Genomic DNA, 17,941 nt, shown 5'->3' on the forward strand with positions numbered 1-17,941 from the left:
CATAGAAAAAACTGTTTGATTAATAATAGTAATTGGACTGGGTGGAGTACAATTCAGGGACTAATCATGTGAGTAATTTCAAAATCGGACGAGTACGAAGCATGAGGCCGATTTGAAAATACGAGCACAATTACTCCCTAAATTGTACCACACAAGGTCCAATTACTAATTAATCGTATCTATAACAAATTTCGGAATTAAAAATGTCTTTTGGCAAGTTCTTTTCAGCAAAAACGTTTGTAGTGCTTTTCATAAGTTGTGAAAATTGCAAAGGAAGCCATTAAAGCGTTCGGTAAAATTACGTGGGTATCCAATTATAGGTATCCAATTACGAAAAGTTCAAATTGGATACCTGCAATTGGACACTCACATGATCACGCACCGATTACGTCACAAATAGGCACGCAGAGAACCAATCACGATCGAGAATTTTGTTATAGATACGTTTAACCAAGAAATCACACTCAGGAACTGCAAACCTCCAGTAGAATTTCCTTTTTCTGTGATTTAATGATGCCCATTACAATGGCTAACTGGGTGATAGGTCTGTACTGAACTAATGGCAACTCAAATTTAAAACATCCAATCATCACAGAGTGGTAGTGCTGTGGTACAGCTTGGTTCTTCATGAATGATGCTCCTGTGTAAAATAAAACATGTATCCCAAAATAACTCTGCAATGAATTGAATTAGATTAAACTCAACCACTGGCATGCAGTATCAATAAATGAATTAAAATTTTACACTTCAATTGAACTTTAATACATAATTTGAAGTTTCCCCATCCAGTTCAACTAATTTGTAAATTATATAAAATAGAAAATAGCAGTTGCACAGCATAGGGCATATAGTGCATTTGGCTGTATAATTATGTAGTAAAAACTGGTCACTAGTTATCTTTTAGTGATATAGCTAATGAAACTAAAAAATAATAGAAGCCACAGCTTTTTTCCTACTTTTATGTTATAAATAAGCTGTTACTTCTATTCTCATCTGTGTTTCAAAGAGTCAATTGGTTCCTTTTGATAAACACTTTTTGTATTTTTTTTCTCTTTAATTTTGCATGATCTCACTAATAAAAAAGTGAAGTTGGCCTACACAACCAACTGTGCTGCTTAGAAGGCACTGAAAGCTGAACACCTTTTATCTTTTCCCCAAATTCAGAGCAAAAAGGGAGAGCTATTCAACCACAAAAACACATCACATATTGTCCAAAAGTGGCCAAGATGAGTATGAAAATGTATACTTTGAACATTTTTCCTCCATATAATCCACCAGATTAGGTGACCCATACAAGAGACTGGTGGATTCAGTCTGGTGAAGTTGACACAGATGATACAGACTGAAGCAAAATACAGTTGAAACATGAGACACACTTGCTAATATATGTGTACTAACCTGATGCAATTAATAACTGTGTAACAATTTCTTTGGCACACAAGCAAGGCTCCAGATCTGCAGCAATGCCTAGCAACAAGCCTATGGCTGTTCCACACAGAAATGTACATTCCTTATGAAGGATCTGTTATTTAAGAATTTGCACATAAGCTATTACAGTGGAAAGCTGCCTTACAGTCACCTCATTAATACAGTCACCTCATGACTACGGCCACTTTTCATTTGTCCCAGCAAAACAGGCATAGATTTATTTTATAAGGAAACCCAGTTAATGTGACCACCCCATAATACGGCCAATGGCCACATTCTAAAATCCCAACCCAGGGGTTTCATTAATGTTTTCAGCAAAAGGGCAATTGGTTTTCACAGGTGGGCAAAACTTTATTAAAATCACGGCCTGAACTTCTTTTTAAGAAAAACTTTCCTTAGATGGCCAATCCAGGTGGGCAAAATCATCCTCACAGCCGGTCAATTTGTTAACAAAACCCCTGCCAGCCTTTGCAATCCTTTATTATTTTATCCCGTTTGTACAGCCCCTCAAACCAGTTATGTTCATCTTTCCACTGATAATACGGCAGGTATATTTTGCAGGCTGCAGATTGTGGGTTGAAATTTAATTATAACTGGAAAACTGCTGGGACTAAAAGTAATTAATAACCTATATACTCATCAGAGGTTCTTACATAAAGTAGTTCGCCTCTTTCACATAGTGAAAACACGATTGATCCGCTATAAGTACTTATCAATTGACACGCTGAGACCAGTGAAATCTCTTCAAAGCCATCTGGATGGCCGCTCCACAGATGTTTCCATCGATTCCAGATTTGGCTCAAGTCTTCCCTTAACAACAGAAGATTGCCATCACAAATGAAGCAAATAAATAAAGGAATGAAATAATATAAGATTTTAACCGACGGAATGTACTAGCACAAGCTCAGTGTGCTTTCATTTTGGTACTCACAGGGAAGAAACCAAATTCAGCAGATATTTCAGATGATATTTCAGATGTTTCTTCAAAAACAATAATTCATTGCAGGCTTAAAATCATAGGAATATACTCTCCTCCCATCGCTTCAGCTGGTTTGGCTCTTTGATGGAAGCCACCTTTCTGAGCGATTGTAAACAGACTCATGTAACAGTCACGGTAAGTCTACCACCTGTACGTTTCTTTTAAGTGCCAGCAGTTTTCCAGTTATAATTAAATTTCAACCTGCAACCTGTAACCTGCAAAATATACCTGCTGCTGATAATATTTCATACACTGATTCAAGTTTCAATTTTTTAAAATTTATATCTGCAGTCCAGATGCTCATTAAAGAACAGTTGTTTAGAAGTGCAATTGTGATATATCTGTTAAGACGTCACTCAATTTACAGACCAGTTTGTGGACCAGTTGTGAGATTTGACCCCACCCCATTAATATGGCCACCCCATTAGTACCACCAAATTTTCATGGCCCCATGGAGACCATATTAACGGGGTTCTACTATATTTCAAACTAGGTAAATTTTAAGAAAAGAACATTAACATTACGGTATTGATTCAATTATTGCCCTCATCCCAATAAGTGGCCCCTAGCTCCATGTATGAAGTGGATAGTTTTGTCTGACAAAGTCATAGCATGTAACTTAGCCATTACTAGTTAGTACAATAACTAGCCTTGCAAAATAATATCCTCCACAGGTTATTTATGATCGTCTCCAGGACTGTGTTTCCTATGAAAATGCAGACAAAGTTTATTAATAACCACTTTGACTAAAATTAACGTTTACAAACCTAATCAAACTTCATCAAAGTTGACTCTTTCCCTTGAATTTATGCAAATTGTTTCTGATAATTTAGCCAGTAAATTACAGTCACTTGATGTTTGAATCTTAAGAAACATACCTAGCATACCTATGAGTATATAAAAGACCATTTTTTGTTACCTTCAGTTGCAGTGCAGTCGCAAATGAGCAAACCAACTTTCTTTGGGAAGTACTGGAAGGTCTTCAGAACTGCCTGTAATCAGATAGTTTGAAGACAAAACCAAGTTTCTTTGGGTTCTAGTTAATCCATCAACTTGCCTTTAAACCTGACCAAAAGTGAACACAACAACGTGCTTGTTACTGACTTACCTTTACAATAGTCTGAAAAACATCTGAGTTAAATGGCAATCCAGCTTCCTCAGAGTTGTGCTGAATATACTGTGGAAATTAAAATACTCAGTTAATTTAAATTGAAATCGCACTACATTAACAGCTGAAATTATGCATCCTGAAAGGAAAGAAACAGATTTGCAACAACTACTATCAAAATTTTCATTTATAGCTGGGTGTTACTCTCATTATCAACTCTTGGAAATTTTTTCCTTAAAAGGCAATTTCACACCACATTAACATACATACTACTGTGGGATCTGTTCTCAAGTAATTGCAGCCAATGCCGACCCCAAAATCCTTATAACAATGGAAACAGCATATTAAATTTTCCCTTTCAATTTTAGAAGAAAAATTTCTCAGGTTGTTGTGTGTATGTCTAGCTCAAATCATCCCATGATGCTCATTTCTAAAGGCATACATGCTTTGTACAACCATTTCCCACTTTATCAGCTGATTGTCAAATTCAAATGCCTTTTTTAAAATTGCATCCTTCATACCTGCTGACAGTAAGAGTCCAAACAATGAGAAATGGACATAACAAAGTCATCAAACAGCTCATCCACACACTCCTTTCCAAGTTCAGAAACATCAATTAGCTGACAAACTATATCAATCACAGAAAAAAAACATACATAGTTTATAATTACATGAGTCTGTATCCAATGCTGTCACATTGTCACTAATTTGAATATTGTTACCAGTCATTTCCTGAACATATTCCAGAGACTTAATACATATAATTGAACTATATTCAACTATATGACAAGCATCAATAACCAGGTGGTTTTAATAAACCTAGCTGTAGATCAGCATATCATGATCAATAACAGAAAACTACTGAGACTGTACAAATATACAACCAACAGTTTCCTAGCCTTCAGAAAATTCAGTGCACCACAACAGGAACTGGAAATGTGCAAAAGCTTTATTTATCATCTTTCCTGATATTCCATGTACACCACTGATTTATAATAAACATGGGTAGGAACATAGTGGATTGCTGGTAACAGCACTTAACTTCAGTTACTTACTGCCATGTAACCAAACCACTTTCAGGGAAGAGGGCTGCTTGATTATAGTAAGCAAAACAGAGTCCGAAATTTTACTATGATAATCATGATTATGAATATTTGAATTTTATGGATATGGCCATTGACATTTGGTACCTATTTCAACAGCATTCACAATTTGGTTTGTGGAAGAGGACAGAAGCTCACTGATATTTCTTTTGATTTCACATTTGGCATGATAGGGTCTGATTACACAAAGAGAGCTGAAAACCTGCAAAGAGAAAAGTGATTTTTCATCACTAACAGCTACCTGTTAAATATATTTATGCATGATTTTTCTTGGAGTGTAACTGTGTTGATAAATATTACTTAGAAAATAGCCCTATGTAAATACATGCCCTGATTGGTTTAAAATTGTGTTTCTATAAATGCAGGGGCAAAGAGAATTTATATTTTGATGATCAAAGTAAACAAGTTGTTTTCTTTGCTTTGGTCACAGACTTTTCTAAAAGAAATAGAAAACATGTTCTCTGTGTTTCTATCGAGTTATAGAAATACTCATGAAAGTTTGGGAGAACTCGAAAAAGCTGTGGAAACACTCACCTGTCCACTTGTGTTCATACAGCATTCCTCGTCCTTCGAAAGCTTCCGCTCATGTTTCTATTAAACAATTAGATTATGAGCTCAAGATTTCTATCACATGATAGTTGACGAGGGTGCAGCCCGAGTCAACCATCACACATAGAAATCAAAAGTGAATAATCTAATTGTTTTGGTATAAATCTACTAGTCGTTCAAAACTTTATCTAAATCCTCTTCATGATCACAGACACTTCAAAAATGCCAAGAAGTGGCCTTCATTTTGTTAACAAGGGCACACTGCTATGCTACTCACTATCTATCACAGAATAGATAGCGAGTAGCATAGCCAATCAGAGAATGGCATTTGTGATAGAACGACCAGTAGATCTATACTAAAACTCAATGGAAACACAGTACAGTACATGTTTTCTATTTCTCAAATTCAACACAAGAAGAGAAATTTCATATCTCCAACCAGACATGTAATGTTCTACATGTACATGTATTTATTATATGAAATACCACACCATAATGTAACCATGGCAATGGTGATCTTTTCACATGTGAAGATAACATGTTATTTTCACATGTGAAGATATCATGTTTTCACACAAAAGATCACGTGGTATTTCATGGCTGTTTATATTTTTTAAAAAATACAGTATTATTCAAGACTGAATGGTAAGGTAAGGTATAAAATTATTTTATACTGCACCTTGCATGTATCTTCATGTTGTGGTTTTCACTTTTGTGGTTTGCTGATTTGAAATTTTATAAAACAAATGAATTCCAAACATTTCAAAGTTCAAAGAAAACATGAGCATTTTTGTCGCAAAATATCAGTAATTTTAAAAAGTGATAATATTGCAATTAAGTGTTGACATAGTTTAGAGCGGACCTACAGCAAGTTGGAAAAAAATAATTTCACACAAAAATAAGGTGAACAATTTTAAACCGTCATTTGAACTTACAAGAAACATCTTGCAGCAAAATGATATCATAATTCAGGGGATCAATTTAACTGTAAAACTGAATAATATCCAGTCTTCCTGAAGAAAAACGTCAACGTAAATTTACTGAGTTTACCTTTTTAACTTTTTGACAAAGTTTGAGGTTTCCCAAGGAGCAGAGATAAATTGTACACCAAACTCTGGTGAGAAGAAGTATGAATTCTTCAGTATTGTTAGACGTAAAGTCATCTTTCTTTACAAGTATTGAAATCCATTTCCAAACTATGTCAAGGATTGACAATCTCTGCTTGACAGAGGCTTCCCTAACAAAAGAACAAAAAACATGTATGTTGGAGAAAGATCAACTAAAAAACATAAGGCAGCTTCTGAATACTGCACTACATTTTCTGAAATTGAAAATAACCTAATAGGCTTACTCCCGAAATTATTTAGCATACATTAAAAGATCAGTAATTATTTTCATTGATAGTTTTATAATTACACCACTATCCAAGCAGTTAGTACAAAATGCAGTCTGCAGACTACTTTGTGCTTTTCTTGTTGCTGTTTTGCAACTAGTTAAGTACACAATCATCAAATGATATGTAACAATCAGTGTGTGTTCACCCTTGAACATTGAAAATATATCAAGATGAAGGAATGCTGTAAAATCCCACGTCAAAGCCCTGGGCTTAAGTAACTTCATAAGGGGTTTTGGGTCGGCTTATAAATGGGGGGCTTACATCCTGTTACACTCTTAGTCTATTCATGACTTTCTATCAAAAATTTTGATCTTTGTAAAGAAACGCAAAAGGAATGCACTTATACATTAGATGGGCTTACATCTGGAGGGCTTATACTCGGAATAATATCTTTGTTGGCAAATAGAAGGGCTTATATTTGGAGGGGAGATGGGGGCTTCAACGTGGGATTTTATGGTACTTTGACTTTAAGTCTTCTTCCTCTTCTACTTTCCTAATTTCTTGACCCTGTGAAGAGCCTGCTCGTGGGCGACAAGTCTGCATTTGGCTACAACATGAACACTGATTGATCATTGCTTACTAAATATTACATGTTATTTGGGTTTATTACTACCGACCTCGCCTGCGATGTGAGAAGACTAATGACAACGTCACAATCTATTTAAGAAACAACATGACCTTGATGCTTTGTCAAAAACAAAACATATCATAAAACAGGCCCAGGATAATCCCCAATAATACAAATTTTTGTTGAAGATGACCGTAGAAAAGGGTATCCAGTCACCTCGCCACCAGGAAATTTTACCACTAACGAACTCACCACCAAGAGAACTCTCCTTGCCACCAAAAACCAAGAGAAAGATAAACTAGAGTAAAGTAGTCCAGGTGTATTAGCTGTTCGAGCAACTACAATGTCCATTGATTCGTACCTTTGTTAGCTTGTCTGTCTGCAAATTTCGATGTCAACATGTTGTTGGTGACATAATACAATATCTGTTCCATTGTCTAATGAGAAACCATAGCTTTCTAGAATTCAACTACATGTATATTTCTTTGAGAACTGACTGTGTTGTTACTGCTCAGTTGCTTCGCTGTTGCATTTGCATTTAAGCTAAATGATCATACAACTTCAACCTTACAGCCTCTTTTGTAATCTCTTGACAGCTTGACCCTAGTCCCCTGAAAACGAAAATAGAAATGAAAGGAAAAGAAACAAGGCGCATATATACCATGCATACTTTCTGTAATTTGCGATTCGGAATTTACATTAGTGACAGGAGTAAACTGGTATGATCTTGCTGTGCTAGAATTGTAAGAAGGGCAAGTAATCTAATTATGTTGTATTGTAAGCAGTGTAAGTATTAGTATTGTTAGTAACGTGAGTATGTGTATTATCTAGAGTAAGTGTTAGTATCGTAAGTGGCGTAAGTAATAAGTTTTTTGTAAGTAGTGTAAGTAACTACATTAATATCGTATTGTAAGCAGTGTCAGTAAAAATTAAGTCTAAAATAAAAAAAATGAAAAAAAAAAAAAAACTTCAACCTTACACGAGCTGTGGAAGTTATACAACTACGCAGAGTAGAATGAATTTCATTTTAATGTTATTAGATCATTAGTAATTTGGTAGCAAGGAGACTTAACTTGGTGGCGAGACTTCCTGGTGGCAAGGTGACCAGTAATCCAGAGAAGCGATTGCATAACACTTAGTTATAAAATGACATGTTGTCACGTATTTGAGGAAAAAACAGTCTATATTTTCAGTCTGCATTTTGCACCTAGTCTGCAGTCTTCAGTCTGCATTTTGTACCTGGTCTGCAGTCTGCACTTTGCTCCTTGACAAATGACTAAATAGTTTCCCTTATAAATAATGTCCTCATCCAGACATAAAAATTATTCTATTTATACAGTAATATAAGCTTAAGGTCATTTCCCAGTATTGCATTGCACATCCCTACTGTGCATAATTTCATGCGTGATTAGCGCACGCATTTAATGGTGGCTTTTTCTTTTCGGTTGGATCTCGCCATAGCGGTAAATCGTCATTTTCTCGCAAATGAGTATAGTGACCTATCATTTTTTTCTGTTGTTTTGAATTGAGTAATAAATTTCTGTGTAAAATAAATATGGACCAATTCTCAGTGTAGAACAAAAACCAATCGTCGGAAACGTGAATTTAGCAAGCAATCGTGGCTACAATCATGGTGCTATTATAATGACTTATTGGGTATAAACAAGGTGCTGTTGTTCCTAAACGAACATGAGGACCCCTCATTTTTATTTCAAAATTTAAGTTCCCATAATATAAACAATCAATAGGCAAAGTTTCACAAGAATCTCAGATCAGGTTCTAATTCAGTGGAATGACCTTGATTCAGTGAAAGGCACGTGTGCAACCTATGAACATGATAAACAAGCTCACTCACTGCAAATATTCTTCAGTCTTCACACAAATATCAAGCCATGACTTTCGTCCAGATTTTCCGCAAGTGCTTATAAGGTTTTGTATCTCTTGAAGACACGAACTTTCATCCACCATTGGAGATTTTTCCTTCATTCACTTCAAAGTTGGTCCACCATTTTGTTTTCTCTAGTGCCCAGTCTTCAAAGGCAGTAATGAGCCAACCGGAAACAAACTGAGAACGAATGTATATCGGCGACATATGTGGTGTAAAACTCATATAGTGTGTTCTGCCGTTTGTATGATCAGATTGCTCAGTGGTTCTACAATTTTTCAAGGCTGCACATCTGTGAAATGTGTGGTGTGTTACTGTGACATAATTTTCATGCTTTACCCCCAGCTGAGGATGGGTTTACCATCCTTGTGGAGACGCATAGAGTCCAGTCATGACAAATTCAAACAGGTGACAGCATAATTTGCAAACAAAAGTTTACAAGAGCAAGCTGGAGCTTCTCCCATACGAAAGGGTCGGGGATCCTCGTCAAAAAATTTTAATTAAACCCCTAAAAGAGACCAATCTGGGTGTAGCTCGAGCTTTATTTGACTCCTAAAAGATACCACTTAAAACAGAATAGGCTTGATTACTAGCCGCTGTTCAGGTAATTAGCATGCACTACTAGACCAGGCTCGAGAGACTAGCAGAAATCAAGCCTAAAAACAGAAATAAGAGCCTTTTTATTTTAATTTCTTCCGGTGCACCTTAAGATAAATTGACAGCTAAAACAGTGGTGTTTCGGATTTTGTACCCCTGAGCGAAACTACGAGCATCCCTGACCTTTTGATAGGGAGTCCCCCACCAGGCTTCTCCCTGACCCTGCTTTCTCATGCTGGCTCTCCAAGGGACAGGAGATTATTATCTGCAAAAGACTATATCCTGAAAGCTCTGCCCCAAAGATGTAGTGACTTCATGAGCTCAAGTATAAAAAGGGAAGGAAAACTGCCATTTAGGAATTTAAAAGGCCCTTTTCAAAGAAACCTCCACCCTCGTGCAGTTGAGTCATCTAAGTGTTATATTACTCAATCTTAGATTTTGCAAAAGCAATTTAGTGTGCCTACTGTATGTAGGTCTGTGAGAGGTGTACGTACCATTCTCTATGGAGACATTTAAAAAGGGTTAACTTTTCTGTCAAAAATGAAATTTGATGATACACCTAGAAAGGTCAGGGTTTAAACCTTAGGGTGGAGCCTCCTCATTTGAGCTTTGCTGGGTACACCTCTGAGCTTCACCAGTAAAATAATAAATAGCTATTGACCAAATATTATAAGAGCATGTGCATCTGTTTTAGTCATTGTCTAATCACTGTTATAACATAACTAAAGCAAAGCGCGCGCTCTGATTGGTTAATTCAGCGTGTACTATTTGCCCATGGGTGTACGCTGCTGACGTGTGTGCTAATGTTTATAAAGCAAATCTTTTGACAGACATTGTTTCCAAAGTAATGGCCGACGTCCTTCTGCCAGAAATGCGAAACTGTCTTCACAGTTGTCTGAAGATGAAACTTTATCGAGTTACTGGTGTGCAGTCAGTTGTCATGAATGAATTTTCGCGCGCTTGTTTTCTCTTGTCATGTAAGACTACGCGAACGTTTTTTTTGTGATGTAGCTCAATAAAAGGACTTCTGTTGTTCCAATGTCTCAATGTTATGTTATAAAACAAATGGTAAACGCCATAGCGTGCACTATTGAGTTATGGATGCACTTGGGAGGTTTGCTAAGCACTCAAGAAGCTAGAGTCGCACGAGGCTATCGCCTCGTGCGACTCTTACGCTTCTTTCGTGCTTAGCAACCTCCCGCGTGCATCCATAACTCGATAGTGCACGCTGTGGCGTTTACCATTAGTTAAATATACTGCAAAGTCAACAGGGCTATCATTAAGGGCTGTAACCCGTAACACCCGATACGGAGGTAACCCGAAAACACTGACCCCGGGTCCGCGGACCCCCATTACGGACCGGGTCCGTGGACTACCAATGGACTGGTCCACGGACTACCCCTACAGACCCCCTCTACAGACCACCCCCCAAAATATAATAAAAATAAATATTTCAGTTACAAAATAAATAAATAAATATTTCAGTTACAGGTTGTCTAAAAGATTACTCGTGAAAGCGAAATTTCGAACGTTACATTGTGCTAATGTAACAGACCTGAATTCAGGCTCGTGTGCAATTTATATCATTACACATTGCCATTTCCTTTGCTGTGGCCATAAAGTATACGAAAGAAGCCTCGAAATTTGTGTTCTTTCCCCTCTGCCATTTTGTTCAGCCCATTCTCCCGTGGGTTCGTGAACTTGCTCCAGGCTTCACAATTTGCTCAGCGGAATAACACAAACAACAAGAATAAACAGCCTAAAAATATATCTTCCATAGCCAGATTGAGTCACGAATGGAAGATAAGAACTTTCCTTCTTACCATCGGCATCTCCTTACGCTGAAAACAGCTTTTAGGCATTTTATTTTGGAAGGGGCCGGGGGTGGGGTGTTAAAAACCCAAGTCTGTTACATTTGTACAGTGTAACACTCGAAAAATCACCGACTCGAGCCTGAATCTATTAGACAACCCATAAGGGAAATCTTTATTTATTATTTTTACACTATTTTAGGGTCGTCCGTAGAGGGGTCCATAGGGGTAGTCCGTGGACCCGGTCCGTTGTGGGGGTCCGTGGACCGGGGCTCAGTGTTCTCGGGTTAGCCCCTGATACGGCCTAGCATGTTTGATCGGCCCTTGATGTCATGGTGTTGTTGATACAATTCACCCAGAAGGTAACACGTTTGCTACAGGTGTGAAGATCAAGGGTACAGGTGACTCAAAACTTGATGACAGCCATGGTCAGTAAATTATCCTTGACAGGTATTTGGCTAAGGGCTTGCACCAGTACTAGTAAGAGTATTTATACAAAAGAGGGATTGTCCATTTGATGAGTTTGATGACTATTGTAACACTTAATACCACTGTAGTTAGCCTCCTTAGCATTGTCTCTGCTGAAGCTTGCTGACCCTGATGAGCACCTTATTAAACCTATGAAGCTTAGCTTTCATACTACTGTATCAAACTTCCTCCCAACATTTTAAGCAAAAATGACAATAAAAACCCTAACTAAATAACCAGGACTTACAAAATGCCAAAGGGGAAATAATTCAAACTCAAACTAGAAGCTCAAACTTGAAATTCTAACTAAAACTCATAAATTCAATTCACTCAAAAAGAACAGTTGATCACAACAATAATATCAATTTATTGGTGGTTATAGGAATACAAGTGAGCCAACTTTTTAAAAAGGTGCATGTATTACTGAGTTGCAAAGTTGTGAGGACCATAGTTAGCTTTTAGGAAAGTCTTTCTAGACATCTAAGCAGTTAAAGTCTCCTGCAAATGATAACAATCTTGATTCTTTTCCTGAAAGCTAGTTGCCAGTGTTGTCCAATAATGCTTGTTTAATCCCGCTCAGCTATGGCTACCAAATGTAAATCAATTTCAGCCTCGGTGAGAACCCTACACATAAAAAAAGGCATTTAAGTTTTCACTTTAAACAGAAGACATTAATAATCAATTATCAATTATTATCATTACATACAAGTATATTTAAAAGTGAACAAACCCATTGAAACCTTCACCAGCCACTTCACAGTTACAGGGCTTTACTGAAAGGTTTCACTTTGAGAACTCCTAGTAAAATAAATTATTTAACTTACTTGAAACGTGGATTGTCAGTTGTGACAATACCAACTTCTATCTCAGATGGTTTGAAGTCAGCAGACAACACTGATGACAGACAACTGATGGCAGTCTGTGGAAATAACACTATGTCATTAAAATAACCAAACAGTCAAAAACCCTCTGAATTACAACAGTCACTAACAATACATTAGAGCTTCTACAACAGCTATCCAATAATGATGAAAAATAACTAAATTGAACACATTTTAACATAGTTCTCATAACTGCAAACAGGGTTCCAGATAAGTTTTTGAGGGAAGGTGTCAACAAGGAATTCCAACGGGTCAATTCCCACTGCTCCCACCAAATCATTATAAATTTTGTATTGATTTGTTGGGTCATGTAGCTGACCTTGTAGAGTTTTTGACCTGTTTTTGACCACTTTGCTGAAACACTGTGCAAAACTTTTTCATTGATATTTTGAAGCTAATGTAGTGTAACTTTAAAATGACTCAGCAAAGGTTCTCTTTTGGTATATCAATATTTTTATCAAGTTAATAACAGGAATTTCTCACAACCTTCATATGCACTTTCAACTCTGGTACTTGTATAAGGTAAACAGACTTACAGCATGCATTTTAATACTTTACTTACCTCAATAGTTTCGCTTTGTGTCCAAGCATGTTTTTTCTTTATTTTCTTTTCCAGAAAACTGTTGGCTTCTGTTTGCTTTACACCCACACTGCAGCCTTTGAAACCACAGTAATAACCAGCAGGATCTGTTTTGTATAGCTGTGGACCTTTTTCTTCGTCTATTCCAACCAGAATCATACCTGGAATAATATTAGACCACACAGAACAATGAACGCTGGACAAAAACACCACATCACCATTATTGGTCATTTTCATGCCATGCAATGCAAATGACCTCAAAGACACAACATGAAAATGCTTGAGAATTCGAAAACCAATAAATAGGAATGTAGATCCATTCTCTATTTATTACCAATAAAACAGCCTAAATAGATAGTTAACACATAAAATTATCTACAAATAAAGAGCTCAAATCTATGTATTGTACTGTGCATGATTGTTTTGGGGCAGTTTTCATACATGGATATGGTTTCTTTATATGTTCTAGGATACAGATTTTACCATGACACTCCTATAAAGTGATTTTACTAGTACATGTACATATTTTATATGTCTAGTAAGTCAAGGAAAGCAGCCAGACAAGCAGATTTGGCCGTGTTACCTTCCACGGTATTCCTCACTAACAAACAGCCCTTAGCAACTGTACTTACTGCATCCTAATGGTCGCATCTCGGCATTTTGGGTATAGACTTGTGAAATATCAGCAATTCTTTTACACAACATGTCCACAGGAATTTCATAGCCATATTTATATTTCCAGTTGGCAGCCTCATATCTTGCTCTCTGAACCTGAGAACGTGCATCAGCTTCAAATGAAAGCAATTAAATATTATGTAAAATTAAAAGTCAACAATACACTGAATGTTGTCTCAAATGCATTATGAAGTTTCTTGTCATTATGGACCTAATGGACAAAGTCAACATATTTTGAATGCTGCACAAAAACAGGTCTTGTTTCAAATCAAATCAAATCAATACTGTTAATGATGAGTGTGTTAAAAATGAGAATGTCCATTCATATTTGAAATTTCCCATATAGTTGCTACAGACTCTATTGCTAAACAGTGTTCCCAGCCATAGAAGTTATGATTTGAAATGAACAACATATCACAAAATGCAAAAGCAATAATAAAGATTACAGCTACTTAATAAATGCACAATTTTGTTTCATAAAAGTACAGTGTAACTGGAAAAACAAGGTACCAGGGAGAATGCCTTACCTATAAGTCCAGTCATGACACATCCTATTCTCTCTGACAATTCAAAGAGATGTGTTACAGTGTTGGAATCTAACAGTTTGTCCTGTAAACACCATCAAACAACAAAAGCTGGTAAGCCAGTGGGTCACTTGTAAGGCAAAGTGAAACAACTAGATTATCATCATCTATACCTAATCAGTGCTATGAGTAACTTTTTCTGTAAAGGTTCTTGGTTGAAAAGAAGATGTGGAAATGTTGATCACTCCTCTACCTCTCAAAATTCAGTTGACACCCCAGGCACTAAATCTGAAAATCACTACTGTTTCAGTGAACATTCAGCTTATCTTACTTGTCAAGTTGGTTACGCGCACTGGTTACGTTCAATGTTGTGAGTGTGCTGCATTTGAATTTATATGTTGCAAGGATGTTTATGACATAATCCATACATCAAAAAGGTTAGGAAAAATAAAAATTTTAAATCATCTTTTTGGTAAATTTTTTAGCCACACCATTCAACAGGTGAGTACAGAACCTGTATATATAGAGTGTGTGATAGATTCCCTTACAGTAAGACAGAATCAGACTTACATGGCAGACCTAGAACTCTTGATTACATAGATCACCAACAAAACCGAATAATCTAATATCTCAGACCATTGACAAGGCTGCAGCATTACCTCATGCCCTGGGTTACAAGTTATAAGCCAATAAGACCGTCCCAAGTAAGCACCCTCTTTTCAGCAGAAAACATTTAATAACTACCCAACATGCTAAATGGTCAGTCCTCTGACTCTTTCATAACTGTAGGTCAGGTCCTGACCTAGAACTCTCTTGAAGCACAGTGGTAAGACCTCACAAGGTCTGAAGAATGGTTGGTGGGTTTCTATTCTGTACGAAGAACTCAGAACTCTTTTCTGAAAACACTTCAGCTGATAAACCAATTTCAATGGATGAGCCATTTTGGGGGCTTCACAATTATCACTTTTTGGTTGTATTGCAAACTCCTGCATACTGCTAGGATCAATTTATCACTACTCACGATGAATTCGATAGCGTTGATCCTAGCAGTATGCAGGACACCTGTCATATATGAACTCAGTTAAATGACCTTGCTCTCCATGAGTTCTCGTGGCTCAGTGGATAGAGCGCCCGCTCGGTGTTCGGGAGGTCATGGGTTCGATTCCTGTCGGGGACTCAGAATTTTTCTTTGTCCCACGCTCATGTCATGTTGATTAATTCACCTTCACATTTCATTACCGAGCTTAAAATTCACCACCTTTATTAACTTATCACTACTCACGATGAATTCGATAGCGTTGATCCTAGCAGTATGCAGGACACCTGTCATATATGAACTCAGTTAAGGTGGCCAAACACAGTTTTCAAGAGCCTATGCCTAATTCACCATTACTTTTAAGCTATTTATGCTTTGGTGCCCGTTTTTTGCAAGCATCAAGGTTAACCACAGAAGGCTTTATTATCGCATTTTGGCTAAGGTGTGTGCTGTTGCCATGGCAATGGGGCTGGTTAAAAACAAGGCTTAAAAAATGTTTTTTTGTTATTTAAAAAAAATTCAGCCATTAGATTTTTTTCATCATTTGCCCACTACGAATTGACATTAAATCCCTTCTGTCAACACTGTTCTAATAAAATTTTGACATAGGCGATTTTTGTAATTCGCCGTTAACCGTTTTCACTGCATGTTCTGTATTATTAAAAATTCCCTATGTCAAAATTCAAATTTTTTGCGATAAATCATTCACGTGGTTTCTGAACTATTGTTTTGCCAAATTTCTGGAAATTCTAACGACTGGATCGTTAGAAATCGGCATGTTTCTGCAAAAGCAATCGGTCTCAATTTTTCGAGCAACTGCGCATGCGCTGCATTTAACTGGGTTCTTTCAGTAACAAAGAAAAAGCTGAGAATTGCTGGGTTTTTTGCGTCGTTACCTTTTCTAACATATCTTTGTAATAAAAGACTAAAGCCATCAATATACTGCGTTCAATAATAGAGAAAAATAGCGCAGATAGTGCGGGTGTTGAGTAAATAAAATGATCGCTCTGTTGACGGCATGTTTGTTTTTGCAATCCTTGTGCGCGCGCTGAATTGCATCAGCAAAAGCGCACGCGAAAACTGTCTTCGGCCACCTTAAATGACCTTGCTCTCCATGAGTTCTCGTAGCTCAGTGGATAGAGTGCCCGCCCGGTGTTCGGGAGGTCATGGGTTCGATTACTGTCGGGGACTCCGAATTTTTCTTTGTCCCACGCTCGTGTCATGTTGATTAATTCACCTTCACATTTCATTACCAAGCTTAAAATTCACCATCTTTATTAACTTATCATTGAAACAATCTTTGGACAACCTTGGTGGGTAGTTTTTCAGGCAATTTGTTGCATTAAGGAATCAATCCAAGTGAAGTTTGAACAATTTTAAAGCAACCTAACGGAAAGACCGTCTGTTATCCAACTGGGCTGGAAAGCTAAGCTTATTAAGATTATATTAGAGACTTTGAAAATACTGACTCTTCAGTAACAAGTACAAAGTGCTGTACGACAAATGCCGATTCTGAAGAATAAAAAGAGTTTTTCTACGTTAATTAGAAGAAAAGAGCATAAACTGACCGGTACTTTCTTTTGAGTGACAACCACTGCTGAGTCAGCCCCTCGAAGACCAATGGAGGTTAGTCCACCTTGATTTATCGCTTTGAAAGCATATTCTGTGGACAGGAGAAATCGAACATTGGCGACTGAAAACAGAAATAAATACTTTTGCACCTGTAAACTTACCAACTTGGTATAACCGCCCTTCTGGCGAAAAAATTGTAATGTGTCGGTCAAATCCAGCACTCGTACCACGCGACATCTTGGATTTCCGTCCAATGGAAAACACGCGCGAGGACTGGGGTAGATGACTCAGTTTCCTCCGAAAGAGGGAGGGGAGGGGAGGGGAGAAGTTTGATTCGTGTTCTCCAAATCTATTTGTTGTTGCTCGGATGTTGATGTTGATATTGCAGTCTAGTCAACACATTCGGCTACAAGTGTATGGGCTGGAAAAGAGAGAGTGACCCAGTCAATTGACTACTAACTATGGCTGAAAGAAGAGGATTTGTAATCTAGCGCAAGGTGGACAAAAAAAGCCAGAGGCTGACAAATGGCTCAATCGTCCCAGTCGCGTCTCTCTTGTGTTTCAGGCTTTAAGGGGCACGCAAAAGGAGCTATTGAAGGGGAGGGAATGAGTCAGAGGCAGTGCGAGGAGATAGTGGTGGCTTCATTTACAAATAACGACCGTATAACGTTCTTTATAATTAGATGGCTGAGTATGTTTCAGTAAACAGCCAATCTCGTTCCTCGGGTCTTGGTTTCTTACTACGCAAGACTCTGGATACGAGGTTGGAAAATAACCTATA

General features: G+C 37.4%; 2 protein-coding genes across 2 annotated transcripts in view; both read right to left on the reverse strand.

Moving 5' to 3' along the window:
* LOC110055870 (tRNA (32-2'-O)-methyltransferase regulator THADA-like) overlaps positions 1 to 9,167 on the reverse strand; it is a 35,420-nt gene extending 26,253 nt beyond the window's left edge. Inside the window, exons 1-9 of the mRNA XM_089291011.1 lie at positions 8,987 to 9,167; positions 6,218 to 6,404; positions 4,706 to 4,820; positions 4,037 to 4,143; positions 3,516 to 3,584; positions 3,327 to 3,399; positions 3,058 to 3,113; positions 1,399 to 1,522; positions 480 to 640 (exon numbers count right to left, since the gene is read on the reverse strand). Coding sequence (XP_089147137.1) covers positions 480 to 640; positions 1,399 to 1,522; positions 3,058 to 3,113; positions 3,327 to 3,399; positions 3,516 to 3,584; positions 4,037 to 4,143; positions 4,706 to 4,820; positions 6,218 to 6,404; positions 8,987 to 9,117 — 1,023 coding nt within the window. The 5' untranslated portion in view covers positions 9,118 to 9,167. The remainder of the gene's footprint in view (positions 1 to 479; positions 641 to 1,398; positions 1,523 to 3,057; positions 3,114 to 3,326; positions 3,400 to 3,515; positions 3,585 to 4,036; positions 4,144 to 4,705; positions 4,821 to 6,217; positions 6,405 to 8,986) is intronic.
* A 3,072-nt stretch (positions 9,168 to 12,239) lies between these two features.
* LOC110062156 (proteasome subunit alpha type-6) lies at positions 12,240 to 17,433 on the reverse strand. The gene is made up of 7 exons (XM_020769056.2): positions 17,322 to 17,433; positions 17,157 to 17,251; positions 14,556 to 14,637; positions 13,986 to 14,141; positions 13,336 to 13,514; positions 12,717 to 12,811; positions 12,240 to 12,516 (listed from the first exon to the last, which is right to left on the reverse strand). The coding sequence occupies exons 1-7, from the start codon at positions 17,395 to 17,397 to the stop codon at positions 12,459 to 12,461; spliced, it is 741 nt and encodes a 246-aa protein (XP_020624715.2). The 5' UTR covers positions 17,398 to 17,433; the 3' UTR covers positions 12,240 to 12,458.
* Between the last annotated feature and the right edge of the window lie 508 nt (positions 17,434 to 17,941).

Source organism: Orbicella faveolata, unplaced genomic scaffold, assembly GCF_042242905.1.
Source record: "Orbicella faveolata isolate gen_17 unplaced genomic scaffold, um_ofav_v1 contig_24, whole genome shotgun sequence".
NCBI lineage: Eukaryota > Metazoa > Cnidaria > Anthozoa > Scleractinia > Merulinidae > Orbicella > Orbicella faveolata.